The sequence below is a fragment of the Hippopotamus amphibius genome, chromosome 4 (assembly GCF_030028045.1).
Source record: "Hippopotamus amphibius kiboko isolate mHipAmp2 chromosome 4, mHipAmp2.hap2, whole genome shotgun sequence".
Taxonomy (NCBI): Eukaryota; Metazoa; Chordata; class Mammalia; order Artiodactyla; family Hippopotamidae; genus Hippopotamus; species Hippopotamus amphibius.
The window spans coordinates 78,074,706-78,087,909 of NC_080189.1; the positions used below are offsets into that span (position 1 = coordinate 78,074,706).

General features: G+C 44.8%; 1 protein-coding gene across 1 annotated transcript in view; it reads left to right on the forward strand.

The window, feature by feature from the left end:
• Nucleotides 1–608, forward strand: part of NUDCD3 (NudC domain containing 3) — a 79,540-nt gene extending 78,932 nt beyond the window's left edge. Inside the window, exon 6 of the mRNA XM_057731349.1 lies at nucleotides 494–608. Coding sequence (XP_057587332.1) covers nucleotides 494–520 — 27 coding nt within the window. The 3' untranslated portion in view covers nucleotides 521–608. The remainder of the gene's footprint in view (nucleotides 1–493) is intronic.
• The last annotated feature ends 12,596 nt before the right edge of the window (nucleotides 609–13,204 follow it).

Sequence of the window (13,204 nt, forward strand, 5' to 3'; positions counted from 1 at the left end):
AGCCCTTGTTTGCAGTCGTCACCGAGGCTGGTGGCGGAGCTGCTGAGGCCCCTCTTCAGCGCCCTCGGGATTTGCACACCCGCCTCACATAGTGAAAGGTCTCACTGGCACGTGTCTGTGAGAGAACTATTCTCAACACACCTCTGTCTCCTCCTCTCCTCCACCAACCCCGTGGCGTCTTCTGCCGTGACCAGGTGGGGTATGGTGCCTGCACCTTGGCTATTTGGGAGACTTTGGGAGCCGTGGACTCCGCGGTCAGTTGTCTTCCTTCTGCCCGATTTGATTTTCAGTGTTGTGTTTCTCCTCACCCCGCCCGCTGTAACAGCAGCTCACAGGCATCTGGGAGTGGCGGGCTTTGGGGGAGGGGCTGCTGGTTGCACATGCCTGCCGATTGCTGGTTGCCCTCACCCTTGCTGTTTTGTGGGCGACCTCTGCCCCTCGCCGCCGGCCTGGGCCCTGGAGACTGTGCACTCTGCCTGTTTTCTCTCTTCAGACACGGCAGCAGCAGTTTGGCCACTGAGCTCCGTCAGCTGAGGTCCAAGGAAAGCGGGGTGCCTGCCTGCGAAATCACCTTGTCTCCAGTGTTGGTTTGCAATAAATCTGTATTTAAGCACTTCTGGGTCTGTGTGTGACGTTTGCTTCCAGGACAGTTCTCATTGTATGGTTGTTACCTGCATTCTAGCCATGAGGTCCACAAACAGAGCACACGCCAAAATGGGGAATTCCTGAATATCTCTCAAAGATGTTTCTCATCCAGCCCACATCCTGGTGAGACTTCACACAGCTTTCAGAAATTTAATAAGCTCTTGATCAGGAAAAAAGGATTGTAGCTCTATAGAGCTTACATGCATTTCCAAGCAGGATTCAGAAGGCTTCAGCCTGAGGGTCTTCGGTGTCCCCATTTACTTGCATTTGGCCACGGAACGCTGGGCTCATGAGTCTGTCGGCATCGCCTCCAGACATAACAGGTGTCTGACACATCCCCTTCCTCAGTCACATCACAGGCTCTCCAGCACGCCCTCCACCCGCATTCCAGGGGCCATGCTCCGTGGGCAGGACCTGGTGGGTGCTTCTTGATAAGCATTTCTTGAATGAATGAAGAATGTGCAAAACGGCTCAACAGTGGAATTACCAAGGAAACTCCCAGGGTAGAAATAATTTACCAGGAAGGAGAGGCACCATTTTTCAACCCTTTGCCTCCAAAGGGTGCGGGAGGGAGAAGCATTGGGTATTCTTTGTGCAGATGTGTCCAGGAGGTGGCAGCCGCCTTACAAAGACCTGACCACCCAGAACACAGTTTGGGGAACAGACCCAAACCCACCTCCAGTCTGCTCCCCAGGCAGCCAGCTGGCGGCAGGCTCAGCCCAGGGTGGATGGCTTGTTTCTGTGAATGAAGAGTGGAGTGTGGGCACGGAATTGCCAGTCCTCAGTAAGCGCTCTCTTCTTGGTCAGAGGGCAGGCGCCAGAGCAGAGCTACTGCCCCTGCCAGTGGCGCACATGTGGGACTGGTCTGCCGCGGCCTGCGAGTTGGATTGTCCCAGCCTGGCTGCTGGTGGGCGTACCTTTTCCAGACACCAGGTTGGCGCACTCTCGCTCAGCTCCCCGCTGCCCCTGCGGACATGGTTTGGACTTCCGAGGCCTCTCTTTCCTGTCCCCATCACAACTTCAGGGGTGAGGGAAAATTAATGTTCTGTAGTTTCAGACTCAGCTCACCCCTCAGCCCATCCACACGAGCATGGTTTTATCTGTTCTATCTTACATCCCTTGGTTTTATTCTTTACAACTGAAGGTTGGGTCACCGGCCTGCCATCAAAGGGAAGAAAGGACTGTCAGGTGCCAGGTGGGGTGTTAGATCTGCCCTCCCCTCCCCCTCTTAGCCCAGAGCTGTGAGCTGGATGCCACTCTCTGCTGTCCTAGCCCTGCTCTGCAGGCTCTGCATCTGCTCCTGTTGGCATGAGGAGGGCAGGGCTGAGGTCACACGCTCCAGCCCACCCTGGGAAAGACTGGCTCCTGTGACTTGGTGGTGCAGAGAGGGGTCAGCCTGTTGGAACAGTCACACCAGCTGTGGACAGAGAGCCAGTGGGCCTGACTTGACCACCTTCCCACAGGGCAGGCCCGAGTCTCTCTTTCCTGGAGGAGATCCCTTGCAAGAGAGGTGCCTGGACCGGAGAGTGAATCAGGGCTTCTCCAGGGAGGTTGGGCCAGGCCTTTCACCACCTCTGTCCTGGTTTCTCCTGGGAGGGGTCCTAGGCTTTTTGGCCAGTGCTGGATGGGACATTAGGGATGTTTTGGTTCAACCCCCCACTGTATAATGGCCACAGAGGAAGTGTCACCCCACAGACGTGAGCTGGGCCCCACTTCTGCCCCCATTCCCAGCACCACCCCACAGATGGCCTGGCCCTGGTGGGTGCTCTGCAGGTGGATGATGGGAGGAGGGGGCAAAGCCCCCCAGCACCATTTGCCTGCTGAAACCCTAGCAGCCCAGACATTGGAAGAAGAAGGCCCTGAGGAGTGGCTAGCTCTGGGCAGGGCTGCCAGAAGTCACAGTGGAGTGGTGGCGCGACGGGATTGGGGGAGGTCCCTCCTGCAGGGATGGATGGGGATGGAGAGCCTGCTCCTTGAGGGGCAGGGTAATTGGGAAGCTGCCCAGGTTGTGACCTTACGGGGACCATGGTCAGAAGCATCGTGTTGGGGTTAGGGCAGTGTCCCCTGGTGGGCCTGGCCTTGGGAAGACCACCGAGCTGCAGCGTGGGAAGTCAGCAGCCCCCAAAGATGGTGTGCCTGGCCCACGCAGTGCCCCACAGAGGGCTTGTGGTTAACAGGCTGGGGAGGGGCTGCAGAGAGGGGGCTTTAGGTGGAGGGCAGAGGACGGCAAAGGGAAGTAGAGGCAGAGTCAGGAAGCGGGGAGAGGACGTGCCCTGCTGGGCCCCACACATCCTGGGTGTCCTCAAGGTAAACATCCCCATCCACGTCTGGGAGCACAAAGCATCAACACAGGCCGCCCCGAGTCTCCCCGGTGCAGGGTTTGTGCTGACTCCTGCGGGGGTACCAGCACACGCATCAGTGGTTCTCAGCAGCATCCACCAGCATCAGCACCGGCACCTGGGAGAGCTTACTCAAGATGTGACCACAGGGCCAGAAACTCGGGTGGGAATCCTGATGCCCCCCAAAGTGTGAGAAGTGCTCGTTCTCCCCACTCCTGTGGGGCACCCTGGATCCAACCATCTGGCTAGCAGTGGGTTTGGGGCTCATTGATACGTATTGGCCCTCACGTGCCGGGAGGAGGTGGTGCTCACCTGAAAGGAAGGCTGCTTTCTTGTGCTCCAGATCCCTCCCACCTCATTTAAAAACACTCGGTGTCCAAGAGGGAATAAGGAAGGAAAAGGGAGAGGAAGCCACCTGGTGGGTGGGGGGTTTGCTCCCGACTCTAGACCCCTCTCCCAGCAAGAGATTGGACACAGGGGTCTGTGGGGACACGGTCAAAGGCTTCCTCCGGTGGAGAGGGTGGTAGGGTTCGCTCCCCCTCACGGGAATTCTGATTCCACTGGCCTCTTTCCACCTGCTGTGCATCCTCCCCTGGAGTCCAGCTTCCCCCTAGGGGTGCCTGCCCAACCCAGGACCACCCCCAGGACCACCCCCAGGACCACATGCACCCATGCTCTGTCTCTGCGTCAACCCAGTGACGGAAGAGGGCTCTTGTGTTCAAACCCTTGGTTAAGGTGGGGGCGGTGGTGTTTCTGGAGCATTCCATTGCAGTCTGTTGGACTTGACAGCACCAGGACATCCTGGGTACCCCCTTGGACTCCGTGGATCGCATCTCCCAGTGCCAGTCACAAGACAGCACACCCCGTGTTTATGATGGATGTAAGCAACACAGTCTCTGGAATCCCCAACTACCTGGGTTAGTGACCTTTGTAAAGCGCAGAGATCCAGGGCGGGCAGGGCCGAGGAGGGACTCGCAGGCCAGGTGGAGCCCACAGCACCCCACGCACCCCCAGAGCCTGGGGCCATGGATGGCGGAGTGAGGGTCCAACAAGCCCAGGTCTTAAAGGCCGGAGTCGGGCCTTGGGTTTGACCCCAAATTCCCAATGATTCCAGCAGGGAGAAGCTTCTGATGTGTGCTGAAGAGGCGCAGGCTGGGGAGGGGGAAGGGGTGGGTGGTGGGTGGCAGCCAGGCCCCTTAAAGCCTTCAGCTTCTGCATCCTACCTGCCTCTCTTCCTCCTTTACTACTTTCCCCCCATCCTCCCTCCTCACCTCCCTTCCTGGCCCAGCTGGTCCCAGCTCATCGAGTGTGGTCCCAGGACCCTGGCCCATGACCTGCTCCATCAGGAAACTTGAAAGCCTGTGTCAGGTGTGCAGGCTGGCAGGTCCTGAAAAGGCACCTGTTGACCCCTCCAGGGGCATTGTAACCCCGTGGATCCCCCTAGCTTGCCCTCCCAACCCCCCACCATCACCTCTACACCTGGAGAGATGGGTGTACCTGCAGGTCTCCCCAACCTGGCCTCGGGCCGGAGGCCACCACTGGGAGGTGGAGAGTGCCCAGGCAAGTGGTATCTGTGCAGCTATGGCTGTAGCAGGTGGGCAGAGTCAGCTACCACAACCCCCACCAGTCTGCACTGCCCACCACAGGCTCCCTCTCCACCAGGCGTTGGAAGTGGGGGACAGAAGAGTTTGTGTCAGAATGCTGTAATGATGGAAAGACTTGACCAACCATTGCTACCTATGAAGGTGGAGGGGGCTGTGGGCCAAGGAATGCAGGCGGGCTCTACAAGCTGGAAAAGGCAAGGAAGAGGATTCTCTCCCAGAGCCTCCAAAAGAACACAGCCCTGCCAACACTGATTCTCACCCCATGAGACCCATCGGGGGCTTCTGACTTTCAGGACTCTGAGAAAGTAACTGTTTTTTTAAGCTACTAAATTTGTGATTTGTTGAAGTGCCAGTAGGAAATTAATAAGGCACTGTCAATATTTTGTGTTTTAACCAGTTGTAGTAGGTGGGTGCTGGTATCTCATTGTGATTTAATTTGCATTTTTCTACTGGCTAACTATGGTAGACATCTTTTCACGTGCCTTTGGCCATCCATGTGTCTCCTTTGGTGAATTGTCTGTCAAGTGTTTTGCTCATTTCCTAATTGGATGATTTTTAATGTTTAAAATTTTTAAAATATATTCTAGATAAAAATCCTTTGTCAGATATGTGATTTGCAGACATTTTCTCTGATTAATCTTTAGATTAATCTTTTTGTCCTTTTAGCATAGTCTTTCTCAGAGCAAAAGTTTTTAAAGTTGATGAGGTTCAATTTATTAAAGTTTTTTTCAGGAATCATGCCTTCAGTATCATCTAAAAAAATCTTAATGTGGTCCTAGATCTCAAAGATTTTCTATTTTTTTCTAGAAGTTTTATAGTTTATGTTTTACATTTAAGTCGATGATCCATTTTGAGTTAATTTTTTTATGAGCTGTGAGGTATAGGCCTAGGTTCTTATTCTCACCCCATGGTGACTCCTGCACCATTTATTGAAAGGGCTACCATTCCTCAGTTGAATTGCTTTTGCTCCTTCATCAAAAGCTAATTGGACATATTTATGTGGATCTGGGTTCTCAGTTCTATTCCACTGATTTTTGTGTCTACCCCTCCATCAATACCACACTGTCTTGAGTACTGTGGCTACATGGTCAGCCTTAGTGTGAATCTTCTTTTTTTAATAATTGTTTTGGTCGTTCTAAGATCTTTTTCTTTTCATATAAATTTTAGAATAAGCCTGTCTAGACAACAAAAAATCTCATTGAGATTTTGGTAAGAATTGCATTAAAGCTATAGGTCAACTTAGGAAGAATTGACCTGTTTACTATATTGAATCTTCTAATTCATGAACGTGGTATATTTCTCCAAGTATTTGGATCATTGAGCTCTTCATCAGCATTTTGTGATTTTCTTCCTGTAGATTCTGCACGTGTTTTGTTAGATTTATACCTAAGTATTTTGTATTCTTTGGGTCAGTTGTAAATGATACTGCATTTTTAATTTTCCTTTCCTCTTGTTCGTTGTCAGTGTATAGAAACAAAGTTGACTTTTTATGATTTGTATCTCGTGACCTTACTAAACTCATTTGTTAGTTGTAGGAGTTTCTTGGTAGATTCCTTGGGATTCTCTTTTTTTATGTAATCAATCACGTTCTCTGCAAATAAAGACAGTTTATTTTTTTCCAATCTGGTTGCCTTTTATTTATTTTTATTTCTTTATTGCGTTGGCTAGAACATCCAGTACTATCCTGAATAAGACTGGTGAAAGCAGATTTTCTTGACTTATCCCAGAAATTAGAGCGAAATTTTTCAGTTTTTCACAATTAAGTATGATGCTAGCTTTAGATTTTTGGTAGATGCTCTTTATGAGGGTGAGGAAATTCATCTCTGTTCCTGCTATGCTGAAAGTTTTATCATGAATAGGTTTTGGATTTTATCAGTTTTTTTCAGAATTAAATTTTTATGATAATAGGATTTTTCCTCGTTAGCCTGCTGATATGGTATGTTACAGTGGTTGATTTTCAAATATTGGTATTTCGTATTAGGGTAGTTCTGGCCTCACAAGGAGTTGAGAAGTGTATCCTCTCATATTTTATGGAAGGGATTGTTTAACACTGATGCTGAGATTTCTTTTTCAGGAAGTTTTAAATTACAACTCAGTTTCTTTAATGGTTATGGGACTATTCAGATTGTCCATTTCATCTTGTCTGAGTTTTGGTAGTTTGTAATTTTTGAGAAATTAGTCCATTTCTTCTAAGTTGTCAGATTTATGTGTATAAAAGTGTTCATAGCATCCTCTCATGATCCTTTTAACAGTTGTAGAATCTGTTATGATATCCCATTTCACTCCTGATGTTGGTGATATGTGTCTTCTCTCTTTTTATCTTGTCAATCTTGGTAGAGGTTTATTAACTGTATTGATTTTTTTTGAAGGATCAGCTTTTTATTTCATTTATTTTCTTTATAGTTTTTGTGTTTTTTATTTTGTTAATTACTGCTCTTATCCTTTGTTTTTTCTTACTCTTCCTTTGGGTTTATTTTTCTCTTCTTTTTACTAGTTTCTTAAGGTAGGAACTTAGGTAATTAATTTGCAGTTTTTCCTCTTTCCTAATATATACATAATGCTGTACATTTCCCTCTCAATGATGCTTTAGCTGCATCCAACAACTTTTGTTTTTTCATTCAGTTCTATATGTCTTACTTTTCTTTGATACTTCCTCTTTCAGATATATTGTTAAATTTCTAAGCAAGTGTTTGGAGAGTTTCCCATTGTCTTTCTCCTACTGATTTCTACTTTAATTCCATTATTGTCAGATGGCATACTCTGTGTGATTTCAATTCCTTTAAATTTGTTAAAGTTTGTTTTATGACCCAGGATATGGTCAGTCTTGGTGAGTGTCAGTGGGCACTTGAAAAGAATGTGTATTCCGCTGTTGTTGGCTGGAGTGTTCTATAAGTATTAATTCAATCTTGTTGGTTGATGGTGTTATTCAGTTCTTATATCTATGTCGATTCTCCATTTAGGAGTTTTATCAATTGCTGAAGAGTCCCCAACTGTAATTCTGGATTTTCTGTTTCTTCCTTCAGCTCTACCAATTTTGCTTCATGCATTTTGAAGCTCCATTGTTTGATACATACACGTTTAGAATTGCTGTACCTATTCGGTGGATCTTTTTATCATTAGGTAAAGTCCATCTCTGTCCCTAGTAATTTTCTATGCTCTGAAGACTACTTTATCCCAACTTAATATAGCCACTCCTGCTGTGTTAATATAAATAATAAAAATAATAAAAAGTATATGTTTTGATTAATGTTTACATGGTATACTTTTCCCATCTATTTATTTTCATTCTATTTTGAATTGAGTTCCTTGTAGACAGTATGTAGTTGGGTCATTTTTTTTATCCATCCTACCAATATCTGTCTTTTAATTGGTATATTTAGACCATGTACATTTAAAGTAATTATTGGTATGTTAGGCTTTTGTCATTTTAATATTTCTTTTCTGTTTTTTCCCTTTGTTTTTCATTCCTCTGTTTTTTTCCCCTTGGCTTTCTTTGGATTTCTTGAACCTTTTTAATAATTCCACTCTTACTTATTTGTAACAATTTTTAGTATATTGCCTTGTATAGTTTTATTTAGTGATAGCACTAGGTATTCCCATATATGTATATAACTGGTACAGTCCACTGGTGTTGACATTTTATCACTTTGAGTGTAGAACACCTTACTTTTGTTAACATCTCTTTATTTTTCCAAATTTTAAAATTGTCTTCAGTATTTCCTCTACATTGAGAAACTACATCAGATGGTATTAAGAGTTTTGCTTTAGCCATGAAATGTGATTAAAGAAATTCACGAAGTAAAGTAGTCTGTTGTGTTTATATTTATTTACTTTTTGGCTGCACCACTTGGCTTGTGGGATCTTAGTTCCCCAACCAGGGATTGAACCCAGCCCCTGGCAGTGGAAACGCAGAGTCCTTACCACTGGACTACAAGGGAATTCCCTGTTTATATTTGTCCTTTCCATTGTTCTTTTCTTGAAGAAGTTTCCAGCCTTCTTCTGTTATTATTTTCTTTCTATTTGGAGAGCTTCCTTTAGCCATTCTTTAAAGATAGGTCTGATAGCAACAAATTCTCTTAGTTTTTCTTCATCTGGGAATATCTTTATTTCCCCTACATTCCTGAAGGATAGTTTTACTGGATTTTGCAATTGACTATTCTTTTTCTTTCATCACTTGAAAATACTGTGCCACTCACTTCTGACCACCAGGATTTCAGGTGAGAAATCTGCTGTTGTTTGAATGGTATTTTTCTATTAGAAATATATTGTTTCTGTCTGGTTATTTTAAAGATTTTCTTCTTCTTTGCTTTTAGCTTTCAGAAGTTTAATCATGATGTGTCTTAATGTGCATCTCTTTAGATTTTTCCTATTTGGGGTTTGCTCAGCTTCTTGAATCTGCTACATTTATGTCCTTTGTAAAAATTGGGATTTTTAAAAGACATTATTTAATTACTTTTTCAGCCCCACATTCTTTCTCCCTGCCTTCTGAGATGATATGAATGATATGATATGAATGTTGGGTCTTGTGTCATTGTCCCATAGATCTGTGAGGCTTTGTTCATTTTATTCTTCAGTCTATTTTCCTCCTGTTGTTCAGAGTAAGTAAATTCTTTTGATCTTTCTTCAAGCTTACTGATTCTGTCCTCTGTCATCTCCAGTCTACTAGAGAGTTTATCCAGCAAAGTTTTTAACTTAGCGTATTTTTCAGTTCTATAATTTTTACCTTATAGAAAAGATTTATTTTTAAAAAATTATTTTATCTAAATTAAAAAAAAATTTCTCCTACCCCTAACCCCACCTCTGGCAACCACCAGTTCTCTGTATCTATGAACTTTATATTTTTTAAAGGTTCTGCTTAGACATTATATGGTATTTGTCTTTCTCTGTCTGACTTATCTCACTTAGCATAATGCCCTTGAGGTCCATCCATGTTGTCACAAATGGCAAGTTTTCATTCCTTTTTCTGGCTGAATAATATTCCATTGTATGTATATACCGCAATTTCTTTATTCATTCATCCATCAGTGGGCATTAAGGTTGTTTCCATGTCTTGGCTACTGTAAATAATGCTGCAGTGAATATGAGGGAACATGTATCTTTTTGAGTTAATGTTTTCATTTTCTTTGGATAAATACTTAGAAGTGGAATTGCTGGATCATATGGTACTTCTATTTTTATTTTTTTGAGAAGCTTCCATACTGTTTTCAATAGTGGCTGCACCAATTTACATTCCTGCCAACAGTGCACAAGAGTTCCCCTCTCTCCACATTGTTGCCAACACTTGTATTTCTTATCTTTTTGATAGTAGCCTTTCTAACAGGTGTGAGGTGATATCTCATTATGGTTTTGGTATACATTTCCCTGCTGATTAGTGATGTTGAGCACCTTTTCATGTACCTGTTGGCCATCTGTATGTCTTTGAAAATATGTCTATTCAGATCTTCTGCCCATTTTTAAATTCAATTGTTTTTCTTTTTTGCCGTTGAGTTATATGAGTTCTATATATATTTTGGATATTAACCCCTTATCAGATATGTGATCTGCACATATTTTCTGCCATTCAATAGGTTGCTTTTTCATTTTGTTGATGGCTTCCTTTGCTATGCAGAAGCTTTTTAGTTTGATGTAGTTCCAGTTCAAAATTGTGACTTAGGAAGATTCTAAACTCACCTCCTCTCACAGAAACACTGAGTCTACAGCTATATATGGAACAATGTCCTCTAAGAAAAAACTAAGGGCTGGCTGAGTAATAACTGTACTCAGCAAATGAGAAGAAAACCACATCGAAGTGGGTAGGAGAAGCTGGGAGGGAACTCAAAACCTGGAGCTTCTCTCTGATGAGAAAAGTGTTTGAACCCCACATCAAGCACCCCAGCTTTTAAGACATGCACTTGAAAGATGAGCCCCTAAAACATTTAACTTTGAAATCCAATGGGGTTTACATCCTGAGACCCACAAGACTGTAGCAATATGAGTGTATGACTCTTAAGGGCTTGTGCACTTGGACCCACCCCTTCAGGGCCCAGCTCATAGACAGCAAGTCACAACCAGACTTAAAGTGAAGAAGCCTGATCTACTTATATTAAAGCATTGGCCTGAGAGGCAGGCATCTAATTTAATACACACATCTAAGAGTCTGCTAGAACACTTTCTGGGGATGGAGACTGGTGGGTACTTTGTGCTTTCCCCTTGCCGTGCTCCAGAGCACCAGTATCTCCTGGAAGGGAGCTTCTACACACATCTGATTTTTGTGGCTGCTGCCATGGGGCTGCCTCTTGATCACCTGGCTCAGAGGTCAGGGGAGCTTGCGTTCCTCATCGCATAGGACTATAATAGCTGGCGTCACCCAAAAAAAGGAGCTCATACTCTTGTTTGGTGCACTGATTTTTGTGACTGCTTCCAGGGGACACATCTGTCAATACATTGCCTGGCTCTGGTGGCCAGTGGGACTTACACTTGTGGGTCCTACAGGACTGTGAACAATGGAGAAAGAGTTTTTAAACAGCCACCCTCAGGCACCATGAGAAATAACAGACCCAGCGGCTCTGTCTTTCTATGAAGAAGGCCTTTTAGCTAATCATCATGACTGAGGCCTGTGGGGCAGGCTTCTAATTAGATATGCATTTAAGGGCTAATTATAATCTTTTCCAGAGACCTCAGAGGGTGGATGTTATCTTTCTGCTTATCTTCTGCCATGCTACAGAGTGCCATGTCTTCTGGAGGTGATCTTTACCTGCATTGGTGCCCTGATTTTTATGTGTGGTGCCCATTTTTCTGCAGCTGCCATCCAGGAAACACCCCTTGATCACCTGGTTTGATGACCAGAAAGGCTCTCATTCCTGGGTCCCACAGGACTGTGGCAATTGGAGAAATGGTTCTTGGTAGGCTGCTACCCCCAGGGCACAGTGGACTAAGGCATACCCTCCAGTCCTTCTGTGAAGAAGACTTCTTTGGTTATCTTACAGTCTTGAGGGGCAGACTTCAGGTTTGGCACACATTTAGTGGCTTATAGAGCTGTTCTCAAGGAATGTAGGCTGTTGACACCATCTTGGCACTTTCCATCTGCCTTGCTTTGTCTCACTGGTATCACCAAGAAAAGAGCTACACTCATCAGGAGCCCTGATTTTTGTGACTGTGGCCCAGGGGATAACTACAGATCACCTGGCTTTGGTGGCCAGCAAGGCTTACACTTGCAGTTCCGCAGGACTGTGTATATTTGCATACTTTCAAAGCTGCTGCCTGAGGGTCTGACTTCCTGTCAGCATGAATCTAGTACTGAGATCACTTTCTTTGGGACATTGACAGGTCTTGGCACATTCTTAACTAGTGGGAGCTATTAAAAATATAATAGGCTGTTTGGACAAGCACAAAATTTGAGGGACAATCAAGAGTTGGGGTTGGGTTGAACAACAAACTTTGTCTTCTATGGGGTCACTGCTCCTTCCCCCTTGTTCCTGGTGAGCACATTTTTTTGTGTGCCCTCGAAGAGTGCAGTCTCTGTTTCCACAAGTCCTGTGGAGGTCCTGCAATCAAATCCCGCTGGCTTTCAGAGTCTGATTCTCTGGGGATTCCTCCTCCCGTTGCTGGACTCCCAGGTTGGGAAGCCTGATGTGGGGATCAGAACCCTCACTTTAGTGGGTGGACTTCTGCAGTATAACTGTTTTCCAGTTTGTGAGTCACCCACCCAGCATTTATGGGATTTGATTTTAACGCGATTGCACCCCTCCTACCATCTCATTGTGGCTTCTCCTTTTTCTCTGGATGTGGGGTGTCTTTTTTGGTGAGTTCCAGTGTCTTTCTGTTGGTGATTGTTCAGTAGTTAGTTGTAATTCTGGTGCTCTTGCAAGAGGGAGTCAAATTTTGTCTTCTAGACTAGGTTACTCCTTCAAGACTGGGAGAGGTGGTTGTTTCATCTACTGGATAGAAACCTACACAGAGAGTCAAGCAAAAGTGAAGAAACAGAGGAATAGCTTTGAAATGAAAGAATAAGATAAAAACCTCATAAAGAAGCTTTAATGAAATAATTAAATTATATTTAATTCTTTACCTGATAAGTAATTTTCCTGGTAAAGGGTTCTAAGTAATTGTCATAGAGATGAGAGATGCTCACTGAACTGGGGAGAAGAATGGATGGACACAATGAGAACTTCAACAAAGAGACAGAAAATATAAGGAAGTACCAAACAGAAGTAACAGAGCTGAAGAAAACAATAACTGAACTGAAAAATACACCAGAGGGGTCAATGGCAGACTAGAAGAAGCAGAAAAAACAATGTCAACTTGAGGACAAGGCAGTGGAACTCACCCAATTAGAGCAGCAAAAAGAAAAAAGAATGAAAACAGTGAAGATAGCGTAAGGGAATTATGGGGCAACATCATATGGACTAACATTCACATTATAGGTGTCCCAGAAGGTAACGAGAGAGAGAAAGGGGCAGAACTCACTTGAAGAAATAATGACTGACAATTTCCCTAACTCTGGGAAGGAAACAAACATCTGGATCCAGGAAGCTCAGAGGCTACCAAAAGAGAGGAATCCAAAGAGACCATACCAAGTACACTATAGTTAAGGTGTCAAAAGTTAAAGACAAGGAGAGAATTTTAAAAGTAATGAGA